The 14465-nt window shown below is 39.7% G+C and overlaps 1 protein-coding gene across 1 annotated transcript; it reads right to left on the reverse strand.

The window, feature by feature from the left end:
• Nucleotides 1-5864: 5864 nt before the first annotated feature.
• On the reverse strand, nt 5865-11151 carry tmem70 (transmembrane protein 70). Its single transcript, XM_022761814.1, has 3 exons — nt 10880-11151; nt 8607-8706; nt 5865-6879 (listed from the first exon to the last, which is right to left on the reverse strand). The coding sequence occupies exons 1-3, from the start codon at nt 11054-11056 to the stop codon at nt 6434-6436; spliced, it is 723 nt and encodes a 240-aa protein (XP_022617535.1). The 5' UTR covers nt 11057-11151; the 3' UTR covers nt 5865-6433.
• Nucleotides 11152-14465: the final 3314 nt, after the last annotated feature.

Raw genomic sequence — 14465 nt, forward strand, 5'->3', positions numbered from 1 at the left:
ATGTTTTCCCATTTCTGATGATTACCTTTTAACTGAGAGATTTTTGGCTGATAAAACATATGCTCTGGTATGCCATGATTGATGTTTCCCTGACTCTCTATTTATGAGATTATACACAAACATAGCATAATATAATAACTTCTATGAAGAGGAGAAGCAGCAAAGTTGGAAGGGATGCTGCATGGTTGTCAGTGGGTGCAAGGATGAGGATGGAAAATGATGATGGCAAAGTGTTTAATGAACTTAAATCCTGAGCAGAGGTTTAATCAGCCAGAACAACTTCAAAACCATTAAGCTTTCCTTTATGGTCATTATCAAACTCAGTGTCCTGTAATACATAATTCATGACCAGGACTCAAAGGGAATTGAAGTCAGGAAGCAGCTTCACAGTCTGACTCTGGTTCTCCATACACCACCACATTTCCAGTACATACAGTTTTGGTTGCATTTATCAGTGAAGTAATAGAGGAACCAGTCTAGAGACTGGAAGGAAGTGTTATCCAGCCTGTGCTGAGAATTACAGTATGTACAGTCTCAGTCAAGGCTTATTAAAACAGACCACAAGAAGAAAATCCTTTGTGTTATGTCACTAAGAATGAAGTTCATTAAAGGTCCATGGGAAATGTCATATTGTTAGTTGAGCTGGACTGGTACATTTCTCCTCTCTTTTACCAATTAACTGTGCTGCTGAGTCATGTATTGTGTGCTATCACAAGCTGTAAAATGTCTTAACACACCATGGTAATAGTTATATTTTGTTGGAGACTGGACTGCACTTTGTTGAAGTACATGTGTACTTGCATGGTTTTGTTCACTTCTCACACCCCTGAAAATGTCACTGGCTTGATCAAAATATCTTACTGTAGATCTTTCTGTACTGTCAGTGTGTTTAACTGACATTTCTATAGGCAAAATTTGAATTGTGTTCAACAACAAACACAAGTGAAACTGGACTTTTAGTTTTTCTGTGAAATCATGTTAAATGATGGAAAAAACACACCACACACCACACACCAGCAAAATATGAATTCATCTCAGTTTCTTGAAGATAGAAGTTACCTGTTTTATCTTGTTTGTCTCAGCACCCCTCATGTTGATAAGCTTGTATAGGTAAAAAAATGTTAGATATAAGAGTCAAATGTTCATACATGTTCTGTTACAGACTGAAGCTGTTAGAAGGTGATGACATTAATAAGGAGAGAGAATTGAAAGAAATGAGAAAACAGCTGTCAGTCTCAATGCTAGAGCTGTTACAGCTGTTTCTCTTGGAGCTTGGGCCTTCATGTGCTGAATTTCAGTTTTATGATTTGAGTGCCTTTAATCTACATAAAAAAACATTGTCGATGGATGACAGTGTTGGCCACAGCACTCAGCATGGTTTCTGTAGATGTTGATATGACATTACAGTGACATGGAAATCACATGGGTACAATTGTTTGAATGGACATTTGAATACTCTACACTCCCCCTTGGGAATAAGAAGTAATGATTAAATGGAACTCGGCCTATTTTACTCATCAAAGTCTGTTTACAGGTTTGGGAGATGAGCTTTTTGGCTCCAGAAGCTGTTGTGTGAAAGTCTGATAAATATCCTCAAGTGATGTCACTAATGTCACTGTCAGTTTGTGGAGTCATTGTTGAGTTAACAAGAAGTGAGCTTAGCAGACCTTTGTAGCCTGCTCCTAATCTCTGCTTGAGGCTAGCAGCTCAAGGCTACATTAGTCACTACTAGCATTACACAGCGTCAGTCGTTGAGTAGTGGGTCATGTATGGGCAAGGTTTTAACAAGGAAGAAGAATGTGTGGAATAAAATAAGATTCTGCTGCATCAATTTTGATCCTTTATCTAAACAGTTAAACAGTAGGAGTACATTACTAAAGCTCACCTAAAGGTGGTAGGCATAACCACAGATTTAACAACGGCACTATGTGTAGTGCTCTATATCTGTACTTGAAAACTATTATTTAAAAATAAAAGTGTAGCATTGGAGCCAACCTGGCTACAACTAGCTAGGAGTTCCTTGCAGTGGCAGTAAGTTTATACAGTTGCAATCAAAATTATTCAACCCCCATTGCATTTTAGGTTTATTGGCAAAATTTTCAGGTGTTTGCAATAAACAAATTACAGGAGAACAGTTTAAATAGTTAAATAAAACTAATATTACAAGGATTTTATCCAAATTCAACACTAAATCCTACTTTCAATGTCTACTGCAGTCTCAAAAATATTCAACCCCCTGAACAGAATTCCACATAAGAGCACACATTTGCAAATCAGGTGTGGTCTCAAGCACACCTGATGCAACCAATCAAGGGCTTCATTAGTTGCATCAGGTGTGCTTGAGATAGAACACCTCAAATACCTGGACTGTTGACGGTGACATTTCATTTCATGTTAGAAATATGGCTAAGTCAAGAGAATTGTCCAAAACGTTCAGAGAAGAGATCATTGCTTTGCACAAACAAGGAAAAGGATACAAAAAGATAGCAAAGGCACTGAATGTTCCTAGAGATACAATTGGAAGCATAGTTTGCAAGTTTAAAGTTAAAGGAACAGTGGCTACACTACCTGGACGTGGCAGAAAGAGGAAGCTATCAACGGCTGCCACCAGAGTCCTGAGGAGGCAGGTGGTCAAAAACCCTCGACTGACTGCAAAAGACCTGCAGCAAGACTTAGTGGCAGCAGGCACTGAGGTGTCAATTTCCACAGTAAGGCGCATACTAAACGCTAAAGGGCTCCATGCCCGAACTCCAAGATGTACACCACTACTGACCCAAAGGCACAAGAAAAGTCGGCTCCAATTTGCTCAGAACTATATAAATAAGCCAAAGAGGTTTTGGATTCTGTTCTATGGAGCGATGAAACAAAACTGGAACTTTTCGGGCCTATGGATCAGTGGTGTGTCTGGAGGAGGAAGAATGAAGCATACGCTGAAAAGAACACCCTGCCTACAGTGAAGCATGGCGGTGGCTCAGTGATGCTTGGGGCTGCTTCGCTTCCTCTGGCACTGGAAACCTGCAGCGTGTGAGGGCAAGATGGATTCAATCAAGTATCAGGAACTCCTGGGAGAAAATGTCATGCCGTCGGTGAGGAAGCTGAAGCTTGGGCGTCATTGGACCTTCCAACAGGACAATGATCCCAAGCATACCTCAAAGTCCACCAAGGCTTGGTTTCAGAAGAAGTGCTGGAAGATACTAGAGTGGCCATCACAGTCGCCTGACTTGAACCCCATTAAAAATCTCTGGTGGGATTTGAAAAAGGTGGTTGCAGCACGCAAACCCAAGAATATTAGTGAACTGAAGGCCTTTAACCATGAGGAATGGGCTAAGATTCCTCAGGAATGCTGCCAGAAGCTGGTGTCTGGCTATGCATCACGTTTGCAGCAGGTCATAACAGCAAAAGGGTGCTCTACTAAGTACAAAAGATGCTTGTCATGAAGGGGTTGAATAATTTTGAGACTGCAATAGTCATTAAAAGTTTTTTTGTGTTGAATTTGGAGAAACCACTTGTAATATTAGTTGTGTTGAGCTATTTAAACTGTTCTTGTTTGATTTGTTTATTGCAAACAGCTGCTAGTTTGTACATTTTGCCAATAAACCTAATTTGCAGTGGGGGTTGAATAATTTTGATTGCAACTGTATATGATCGTCAGTAACCAGTGACTAATGGTGAGAATAGAACTGATTGTAGGCACCACACTCAAAGCATGAATTTTTCAGTGACTTGACAGAATCTGGTCAAATTTAATTCTAACATCTGTGTGACTTATTGCAAACCAAGTTTGTCCAATTCAAATATGACTTGGTCCAGGACTTTACTGATGTTAATCATTGTCCACAAACCTGGCATGGTGTTAGAATTTTGGATATTATCCATTTTCTACATGTCTTAAGTATGTAGTTTTATAGTTTTTTCTGCATGGTTATGGGACTTGGGACTTACAGAAAATGACCCATTTTGGGGACCTCATTAAATTTCTACTTACACCAACCCTTTTTGTTAAGCAAGAGTAGGGTTAATTTCATTTTAGCCCAGGGATTTGAATCAACTCAAAGTCCAGCAGCCACTTATGTAGAAGTTGAAAGTAGTAAACAGTGTGTCACAGTTGTGTCTTCTGTTGATCTCTCTTTATGTGTGGAGAGTTATGCTATTTTAATGGCTAAATTTACATAGATAAAAAACAGTTGTGTGGTTAAACTGACCACTTTGTCTCCTTTCAACCATTGATACAGGCAGTAAGGGACATACGTAGGAACCTAAGCCCAAACGCTTTCATTTGTCCAAACAACTGGGTTATTAAAGTACAAAAAAGTGAGAACTAGGTAGTAAATGCTATGCTGCTATTTAAGGCTGTCTTGTGTGGGTTGACAGGTACTTGTGGGTTAATGCTGTGTCTGTTAGGTGGTCTGATAACCAGGTTGTTATACAGCTGATCTGCCTCTTGTCCTGCTTCTGTCAATTTTCAATAAACGCCAATGTGAATGACACAGGCTGTGTCTGCTTTGTCTCTTTGTAGGAGGCAGTTGAAGTAAGTTCACTCAAATGTTGGAAGCAAGGAAATAAAACTGAGTGTTTCAAAGGGACCTTATGAAGGTCAGCAGATATACAGTGACCTCACTGAGGTTCACGAATGATGCTTCTGCACCGTCGACAGCTGTTGGCTGAGGCATTATATTGTTGGGTTGTCTGTAATGTTCTTGTGAACGCGATATCACAATAATGCTTTCATGGAATTTCTTCAAATTTGGTACAAGGGCTCTCTCAAGGATGAACAGATCTGATTTGGGTGGTCCAAAGTCAGGGTCACTGTGACTTCACAAAACACATTTTTGGTTTTATGAAAACGAAACCTCAGGAACATCTCATTCACTCAGGGAATTCATTCAAATATGGTATAAACATTCCCTTGGACTTGGATAAACTGATCTGATTATGGAAGTTAAACATCAATGGTCACTGTGACCTCACGAAACACATTTTTGGCCCTCTTGAATGTGATATCTCAAGACGGCCTGGAGGGAATTTCTTCAGATTTTGCACATTCACTTGGACTCAAGGATGAACTGATTAGATTGGGAGAGATGCTTTTCCCCGTCTGTGTGGCAAGTGTGGTCTCTGGTTTCCATCTCCCGCCATTCTACCTGTGTACATGCAGCCAATCTACTCATCAGTTTAGCAAGCCTCTACTGTACAAAACCCCAGCCCATCCATCCAGACTCTGTCAGCTCGTTCAGTAACCTTTGAGGCGCAGATGCCACAAGCTCTGTTTGTTGCCTGTTCTACCTTGTATTTGCCTTAATCCTGCTAACCTTTGCTCTGGCCTTGCCCAGCTCAGTCCTCATCTGCTCGTCGCCGTTTGAATTCACTGCCTGCTCTGCTCCGGCATTAGCCCTCTAAGCCTGTCTCACTCCAGCTCACCTACCTGTTCCACTCCGCCATTCCTAGCCCCTCTGTCAGTCAATCATCCGAGTGACTCCAACTATCACTGAATTGCTGAAAAAAATCTTAAAACCTGTTGATTCACATGTAAGTTCTGAAGACTACAAATTGAGCCTAATTGTTTTAGTCTATATACTGTATGTACTGAATCAATATTGACTCCAAGACCCTTCCTATTGCTAAAGTTTTGACATCCTATGGTAACTTGCTGAGACATGAAGCTAGACAGACCATTTTTGGCACTGATACAAGAATCAAACACAAGGCTGACATGGAATGCTTGTTCAGATTTGTAAACTTCTTGACCTATTCTTTTATCAGGACACACTCTATGTACTATAGTTCAGGTTCAGCTCCATAGGAGGTACTGGACAACGGGCACCAAACTACTTCTTTAATCAAATACCGCTTGATTTAAATCAATATTTAAAATTTTAGACAGTATTGTATTGCTGCAAAAGTTACTCTACAGCTGCTTGCATTTTCTTAACATTTGTGAAGTTTGGCTTGAAAAGACTTGTTTTCCACATGGTAAGTTAATGAAACATTGCTTTGGTGTCAGTACTAAAACCCTGGTATTTTAATCAGCAGTAGTACTGAAACACTTGACATCCAGTGGTGACAGGGGTATGAAATAACATCAGGTTACAAAACTGAGGATGAAAATGTATTTTTCAATAGAATTTGGTTCATGTCATGACAGTCAGAGAGTGACTGCATCTCTGTCATGACACCAACAATGAGGCCAACAGAAGGAAACTGTTTCAAACAGGTAACAGGTCATGATAATGACATGATAATTTATTTAATTCATTTTCATGACACATCCTTTAAAACATTAACCAAAAAATCTAATGTAGTTGAGAAATGATTTCAGTTGCCAAGTCTTCCGTGGTTGTTCCGCCCCGGGACTGTCTGTACTATGCAGTTTGGACTTGTGGATGTAATTAATATGCTAACACCACATTTGACCGGTTTCAGTCCAGTCAGTCTCTCAGCTCTTATTGGGACTGTCCATGTCATCTGTGTTGAAGCTAAAGGGCTTATCGTAGCCCATCAGGTGATTGTAGTCATGAGGTAAAGTGAACAGGTCTGGGTTTACCAGCAGCCCCATGTTGTTGACGTAGAAGGTGGTGAACATCTTGCTAATGGCTGGGATCTTGACCTGGCTCTGGTGGAACACGCTCTTTTTTTCCGTGAGGAACACACTGTAGGTGACAGCAGTGTAGGTGTCTCTGTCTGGGTGATGATACAGGCGGATCACGTAGCCCTTGGTTATGAGATGAAGGAGGACAGGGGTGAGGAAGGTGAAGAAGCCAATCACTCCACAAAAAGCAGTTTGCAAAGCAAAGCTCTGCACTCCTAGTCCTGTCTTCAGGAGTATGTGGGGCATGAGGAAGAGGCTGGCCCCGCTGGTGCTGTACGAGAACATCTTTACCCCTGACAAAAAGGACAGATTCAGAGAACGCAGGTTACTGATTTAAGTGTTCTCCATACACTGCTATCATCAGGCATATATCCATTTTATTCAAGTATTGTATGCACCTGTCAGCATTAGGTCATTACATCACTCACTGTACAGTTAAAGTCCTGGTTGATGGATCAGCTGAAGATTTATGTGACTATATTCGATTATAACGTAATAAATTTACATTCACTAAAGATAGATTTCTATTCGTGTCATAGTGATCCCACTGTAGGTGCCTCTGGTTTATGAATGGACTCAGTTCAGTGTTGAATTTCATTTATAGCATCAATGCAACACTATGGTATCATAACATATTGTGTGTACTGTGTAAAATTCTTTCATTCACTTTGACTGTCCTCCATAATTAAACCAAATATATGATGGCCACTTGATACACACTCTGGCTTTATGCACAGCCAGTTTGACATTATGGCTTATGTGATAAAGGCTCAGTTCTCTCCTTTTCAGTAAGTGCAGCTTGTTGCTGGTCGCTGCCCAAATACTCTCTGCTGCTGTGCAAAAGAAATCATGTTGATGTTATTTCATTCACTGTGAGAGATGATCACAGCATGCAGGTTTGCAGAGCAGAGGGCTTTACTAGATCACAAATCTGCCTGCTGCTGAGAGTACAATGACTCCGTCTGAACATATCACATTAAGAGATAAAACCAGAGCTTGCCTAAAGCAGGCATCATGGAATTTGTCAACATCATCTCCAGTATCGTGTGAATGCCACATTCATACTGTTGCATAAAATGTAAGACAATGTTGAAGTAATCCAACGTATTTAGAATATGTTTCTCATATTGAGTTATTATTGACATTTGTTATAATTATTGCCATTCCTTTGTTTGATAATAAAGTGCCTTGATTAGATTTATTACCACTGTTTACTGATTATATTTTAAAATCACCTGTAACAGTCAACTGCCTGCCTGAATGGAATAAACTGTTGAAAGGCTCTTCTCTGTTCTTCATACTTTGACTGGTGTGCCGATGCAGAAGCTCTTTGGATAACCCAGCAATCACAAAGTGAGATTTTTTTTACAAGGGTGCTGCCTGACATAAGCGCTCAGGAAATGACAAACAATTGGGACCGCAAAGATTAAGCCCACATTTTCTGATCCTATCACCAGAATAATGCATTGAAGGTTGTTTTTTGGGGTGAAGAATTGCTTCCTGAGGGTCTCTTGCCCCCTTTTCACTTAAGTCATTTTTGTACCACTGTATCTGTATTTAGTTACCATGTCCCAGTTAGTGCTTGGTTTTGTTTTGTAATGATCCAGGCTGCAACATGAACTAGATATAATTCTTCATTGACAGAAAATCATTGCATTTTTTGATGTTTTTTTTTTTTTAATAAACACATAAAAATGAAATTGATCCAGAAGATCTGGTAACTTTTCCCCATTTAAAAGTACGTTGCTATTAACAGGGTACTATATTCTCAAGGTAGACTAACAAAGGAGCAGCAGATTATGTTTGATGCTTTCCCACACAGTCATACTATTTAAAACTGGCCACAAATTAGTAGGGTTGATGATGACATTTCTAGAACTTAGAGGCAAGTACAATCACTTTAAGATTCTGAGTTTGCAATAGCATGAATGGCTTTAAAAGCAGCCTTTTCAACAAGTGAACATTTCAGGCTCGGGATTAATTTTTACTTTAACATCTGAACATGGTAAACGTGACTCACCTCGAACAGCACTGCCCAGGCTGCCAGTGTAGATGAGGTTCCCATCCTCGGAGTGGGCGAGTGCAGAGAGAAAACAGGGTGATGGACAGTGGGACTGCACCTACTCAAAGAAATAGTATAAAAACACATGATGAAGCTGGCCTTGGTTTGCATTTGGCATCTCTGTTGAAAGCCTTAACCAACAGTCTTTTGTGATCTTTAAAATCCTAGGGTTATCCTAACTGATCACACACATAAGAAGAAATTTAACAGATTATCTTCCCTCTAATCTCAAATATGACACACTACAAGATTTGAAAAAAATGATGCATGACACACTACAAGATTTGAAAAAAAAAAAAAAGATGAATCACACACTACAGGATATTATTAAGACTATTATGCCAAGAGAAATCAGGGAGCAACATACAACCACCATAATGTCATCCCACATGATCTCACGAGGAAGCAGATGTAAACAAAATGTGACTGTGGTGCAACAACTTGTTGTAACGTTAGTAAAACTTTGCAGTGAGAGAAAAAAACAGAAGCATAAATGAGTCTGGATGAGAAAATGGTTGGAGAGACATGGTCAACAGATGTCTGTTCTTCAGCAGAAGGGAGATTTTAACTGTCAGTTTTAAATAGTAGTATGCTAGCTCACATTAGCCTCAAGGGCTAGACTGTTTACCGTTGCTTGGCAACAACATCAGCTGCTCCAGGACTGACATAATCACAGTCGTAAACATCACAGTCGTAAACATCCCAATTTTAAATCCTAAATATCATGTTAATAACATGTTTGATATTTATCAGGGCAGCTCCGATGAGCCTACAAGCAGTTCTGAAGGTTTAAGACTGGATCTGTAAAGTGATCACATTACCAGATAATCTTGGCTGAACATTGGTACTTACCAAGGTCCAGGGCTAGGACCAGGCACTGAGGTTGTAGTGGTGGCGGTGTTATATACTACACTGCATTATATTTAGCTGTGTTATTAATATTTTGACACCCTCATGTCATGTGTAAACGGACAGACAAAAATTACAAAAACCTCAAGTCCAGAGCACCTTTAACTATGCCCTCACTAATAAACATAATTGTATTTCACATTTCCAACAAATGCTTGTCTGCCCATCTGACAGTGAAATCAACTTCCTTTATGCTGTTAATGTTCCAAGTTCAAAAGAAAGATGCAGACTTTCCTGTAGTAAGTCTGTTTGTTTTTTCATGCTGTGTGTTCCCTGCATGGTCAACAGAACTGCAATACAGTTGGCTCTCATACAAAATGTCAAATGCTAATAGTTCATGATCCAAGCATTATAATCTAGCTGTGTGATCCAATGGTAGAGAGGATGGAGTGTTTCAAGTTTCTGGGGGTCTACATCTCTGCCAACCTCATCTGGTCTAGAAACATCTCTTACCAGGTGGGGAAGGCCCAGCAGACTTTACTTCCTTAGGAAGTTAAAGCAGGCCCACCCCCCTCAACAACAGCTGGTTAACTTATACCAGGGTTTTTCCTGCATAGAGAATTGGGAGGCGGCCGCCTCTGTCAAATTTCGTGCTGCCTCCGCCTCCCAACAAAGCTGTATTTTAAAAGACTCATCCCGCCCTGGACACTGACTATTCCCCCTCCCCACTGGAAGAAGATACAGGACAATCAAGTGCAAAACAAACAGACCAAAAAACAGCGTCTTCTAAAAGGCTGTGACTGAATGACTGAAGAACTGACTGCTGAGAGCAGTAAACCAAACACACTGACACTTTGAACTGTTTTTATGTGCCTTAATTCTGTTTTATGCTTCTACTGCATTTCTCCAATGCTGCACATTGATGGAGGAGCTGCTTAACGGACTTTGGTTGTTTTCTTTAACAATGAAAATAAAAATCTATTCTGGTCTGTGATAACAGATGTATTGATGACAACGTTATGATATAGCAATTCCGACTAAATCAGAAACATTCTTGCATGTCTGTTTATATTAAGTATGTGACAATAATGATCAATAATAGCTGTAAGACAATTTAATGTCCCAAACAACACCTGCATAATTACTGGATACATGTCCAGGATTTCTGGTTACTCTGATGTACCCCGTATGACACATCTGAGATACTCGTGCAGACGCGACCAGTAGATTTCAGACAGTGATCTTAGCGGCTAATGCTAATGGAGCTAACCTAAGATAGTTGTGTTTACATTAGTCATGTAAAAATGTCCAGTAAAGTAATAGCTTGCCCATCTACACAGTCTATCTGTCATGAAAATACTGTATTAGTTCGAAGTTGATACCTTGTTGTTCATGTTGAGGAACGACCTTCCGACAGCATATAGCTGTTTTCCACCAACTGTTTTGAAACAAGACGCGGGCAGCGGCGCACCCTGTCGCGCGGCCGTAATGTGAATGTACCTGAACGACTGAGAGACAACACAGGGTCGAAATCTACGAAAGACATTTACAGAAAACATTGTTCGCGACTCCAATTAATTCATTGACTTTCCAATTTGACACACGTTGTGACCACTCTTCTTCCTGTCATGAGGGTGAACAAACCAGCATGTGCAGAGTGCACAGAAGGTGCATGCCGCCGCCTACTGTGTCGGAGTGAAGCCTACAACACCATGAGTCCAGTAATAAACCTGTTTCCTGAAGATACTGAAATAAAGCCGTCCCTACCGCCGGCTGTCTATCCCCAAATTTCTATTAGTCATTGCTTCAAATCTTTCTCTTTCAACATTACGCTTTACACGTGCTCAGTATTTGGTTTGCAGTTACAAGCCTCCCATTTACCAATTTCTTGATATAAAGTCCTGTATGTCCTAACCTAATTTCAACACCTACCTCTATAATTTCTCATTCTAACATTAAATCCCCATTTTCATTATTTCTATCCCACATTTCCTGCCAAGACTTCGTCACAGAAGCATATAACAGATTGTCTCAGTTCTATGAAAAACTATTTCTAAGAAATTATTGTCTCTTTGTTTTAAAGGCCTTTTTGACAGTTTATCAGCTGCCTCCTTTCCAACTCCTTCAACATGAACCAAGGTACAAATAATAATAATAATAATAATAATAATAATAATAATGTAAATCAATTCCCACTTACTGAAGAGGATAATTAATTAGTTCATTAAACAGTTCCAGAAATGAAAAATTTGAGTTAAGTTTTGTGTCCATCCTTCAGTTCAAGCAGTGGTCAAGCAGTTTGTTGTGACAACAAATGTCAGCACAGTTCAGGTCAAAATAAGAAGGGTATACCTTGCTCTACAGCAGTATCTGAATATTTTTTTTATCACCTTCCCTGGTCATCTTGAAACACAAAGGATCAAGGAGGAATTTTATAGGATTTCAGGTATGTGACAGTTAAATGTAAAGCCTTTGTATTGACTTAATCCTCTCATTTAGGCATCCCCACTGTTATAGGTGTAATGGTCAGTACCCATGTGCGTAGCCAGGCCCATCTGGACCTGTGGAGTCAGACTGTGCCAATCGGAAATCTTTCCATAGCCTAAATATACAGATATGTACTGGGGACAGCTGTCCATACACTGTCAGTTTGAACAGTAATAATTTGATTTAGATTAAATGTGCACATCTGTGATAATAAATCAAATTAGAAAATTCCTGGAGAAATTTTGAATGTGCCTGCTGCTTGGTGCGTGTACTTCACTCCTCACATTTCAATCTGTACAAAGGACGTTACTTTCAGTTTAACTCATGTCGTAGAGACTTATCCTGACACTGATCTCAGTCACTGCAGGTGTCCCTCACTAAGCCTTTTGAAGCTGTCATGTCTGGCCAAAATAACTTCACACTGATGGTTTCAAACCCAAATTTGCCCCTACGGCCATAGCAAGACATGTGTACATACAGGTACATGCCCTTACAGAAATTGTTCTGCAATAAAGCTAAACCACTATATCCCCATATAGACGATAGCTTCTAAGATCAAACTTTTATCACCTACCTTGCTTCTTACGGTTTTGTACAACAGAGCCAAATATTCCCTCTTACCATGTTTATTTTGATGGTTAATCCAAATCGTGGAGATGGTGTTTGTGTGTTTCTGTCATTATATATATATATATATGTGTGTGTCTGTGTGGCGTGTGTGTGTGTGTGTGTGTGTGTGTGTGTGTGTGTGTGTGTGTGTGTGTGTGTGTGTGTGTGTGTGTGTGTCTGTGTTTTGTTGCATAGCTGCCCAACAGAACCTCCAGTAAGTTCTTTTTACCTGGTTGAGATTCTTATTTTGAAGGTGAATATCAAAAAGTAAGATTGTGTTTGTGTGTCTGTCAATATGCGTGTGTGTATTGTTGTGTATGGCAGTAGAGTTGTCTACCATAGAGGCTCCAAAATGCTTGTGTTACCAGGTTGGGACACTTATACAGTTAATATCTTAGATATATATAGATAATGAAATAGATATATATTAGAATTGCTCTCATACCTAATTTAAGAGGCTAAGAATCAATGAGTTTAATTAGCCAATCACAATCAGCTTTGCCACAGTTTTTGATTCAACTGATCACTGTGGAGGATGAAGTGTATATTACATTATACAGAGGTGTTTCTGTTATTTAGCCTACCTTAAGTGATAAAAATGGGGTGGTGGGGGCGGTGATGGTGGTGGTATGTGTGTGTGTGTTGGGGGGGGTGGGGTGGGGGGATCTAATTGAGTCCAATTAGCCAATAAGAATTAGCTTTTTTCCATTTCTGCCCAGTTATTGCGTTAGTAGCACCTGCTAAGACCTGAGACCTGCTGTTTGCTATCAGCTTCTGAATTTGTATTGCAGTCTATGGGAGAGCAACTATGATGGTTGAACCGTTCCTGTAGCTCAAAGCTCAAAGTAAATTCAGTGTGTCTGCTGCTGTATTTACTGTTGTACTGTCCAGTCTGAACTGTAATCTCTCTCTATGAGCAGTAACTTGTTAACAGCTTTCTCCCTGTGTGTGTGTGTATGTGTGTGTTTGTAAACATCACAGAGATCAAAGAGTCTCTTGATGAGCTGGTTCGAACACCTGTGTCTAGCTGGAAGATACAGAGCTAACCCAGATCTAGGTGTGATTTGGGCTCGGCAAGCCTCTCAAACAACTGCTTTTTGAGAAAAATCCGTAATCAAATATCAGTGAGCTAATAAATCACTCATTGATAGCTGGAAGTGCTTAAAGTTTGTCAAAATCTGTAGTTGAATTTCAAGATGTTGAAGTTTTGAAGGATTTGAACATCATCTCCATTCACTAACAATGTAAAAATATTGCAGAAAAAGTTTATTATTTCAAAAATTATGAATATTATCAAAAAGTGGAAAGAAAGGATACATCTCATGAAGAAGCTGAATGTTTTGATAGTTGAATGGTTTATGTAGCACAAAGTATGCAGGAGTAGTTAACAACCAAAGGAAAGTAAAAGGAGGATCTATAACACCAGTTGAATGGATTAAATTTATGTCTGCTGCTGTATTTACTGTTGTTCTGTCCAGTCTGAACTGTCAACTCGCTCTATGAGTACTAACTTGTAAACAGCTTTCTGTGTGTGTGTGTGTGTATCTAATTGCCTGCTGTCTACCTGTTTACATGTCTGTGTCTCTCTGCTTGTCTGTATTTATGTGTGCTTCTGTGTCAGTTAGAATGACAAACTGAAATTAACTGCCAAATGCTTCCTGATTACAACTGGACTGAAACATATTTCCAGTGAAAACAGTTTAGAGTTGTGTAAATCATTGTCTGTATTTAGTGTTGGAGTAGTCTGCGAGATTTTAATAGAAATGTCAGTAAAGTGGTTGATAAACACCATAGAGATCAGAGGAGTCTTTAATCACGTCATTTTGCAATGGTGACAATGCTGTCCGTCTGTCTACCGATGATGTCATCCAC

This window comes from Seriola dumerili, unplaced genomic scaffold (assembly GCF_002260705.1).
Source record: "Seriola dumerili isolate Sdu_G_001 unplaced genomic scaffold, Sdu_1.0 BDQW01000432.1, whole genome shotgun sequence".
Classification (NCBI taxonomy): Eukaryota; Metazoa; Chordata; class Actinopteri; order Carangiformes; family Carangidae; genus Seriola; species Seriola dumerili.

Excerpts from the sequence above, each read along its gene's own strand:
- tmem70 (XM_022761814.1), bottom strand. The coding sequence starts at position 11,056 with ATGTTTTCTGTAAATGTCTTTCGTAGATTTCGACCCTGTGTTGTCTCT. Across the intron at positions 8,707-10,879 it reads TCCTCAACATGAACAACAAG|GTGCAGTCCCACTGTCCATC; the intron begins GTATCAACTTCG and ends TTCTTTGAGTAG. Across the intron at positions 6,880-8,606 it reads CCTGGGCAGTGCTGTTCGAG|GGGTAAAGATGTTCTCGTAC; the intron begins GTGAGTCACGTT and ends CCTTTTTGTCAG.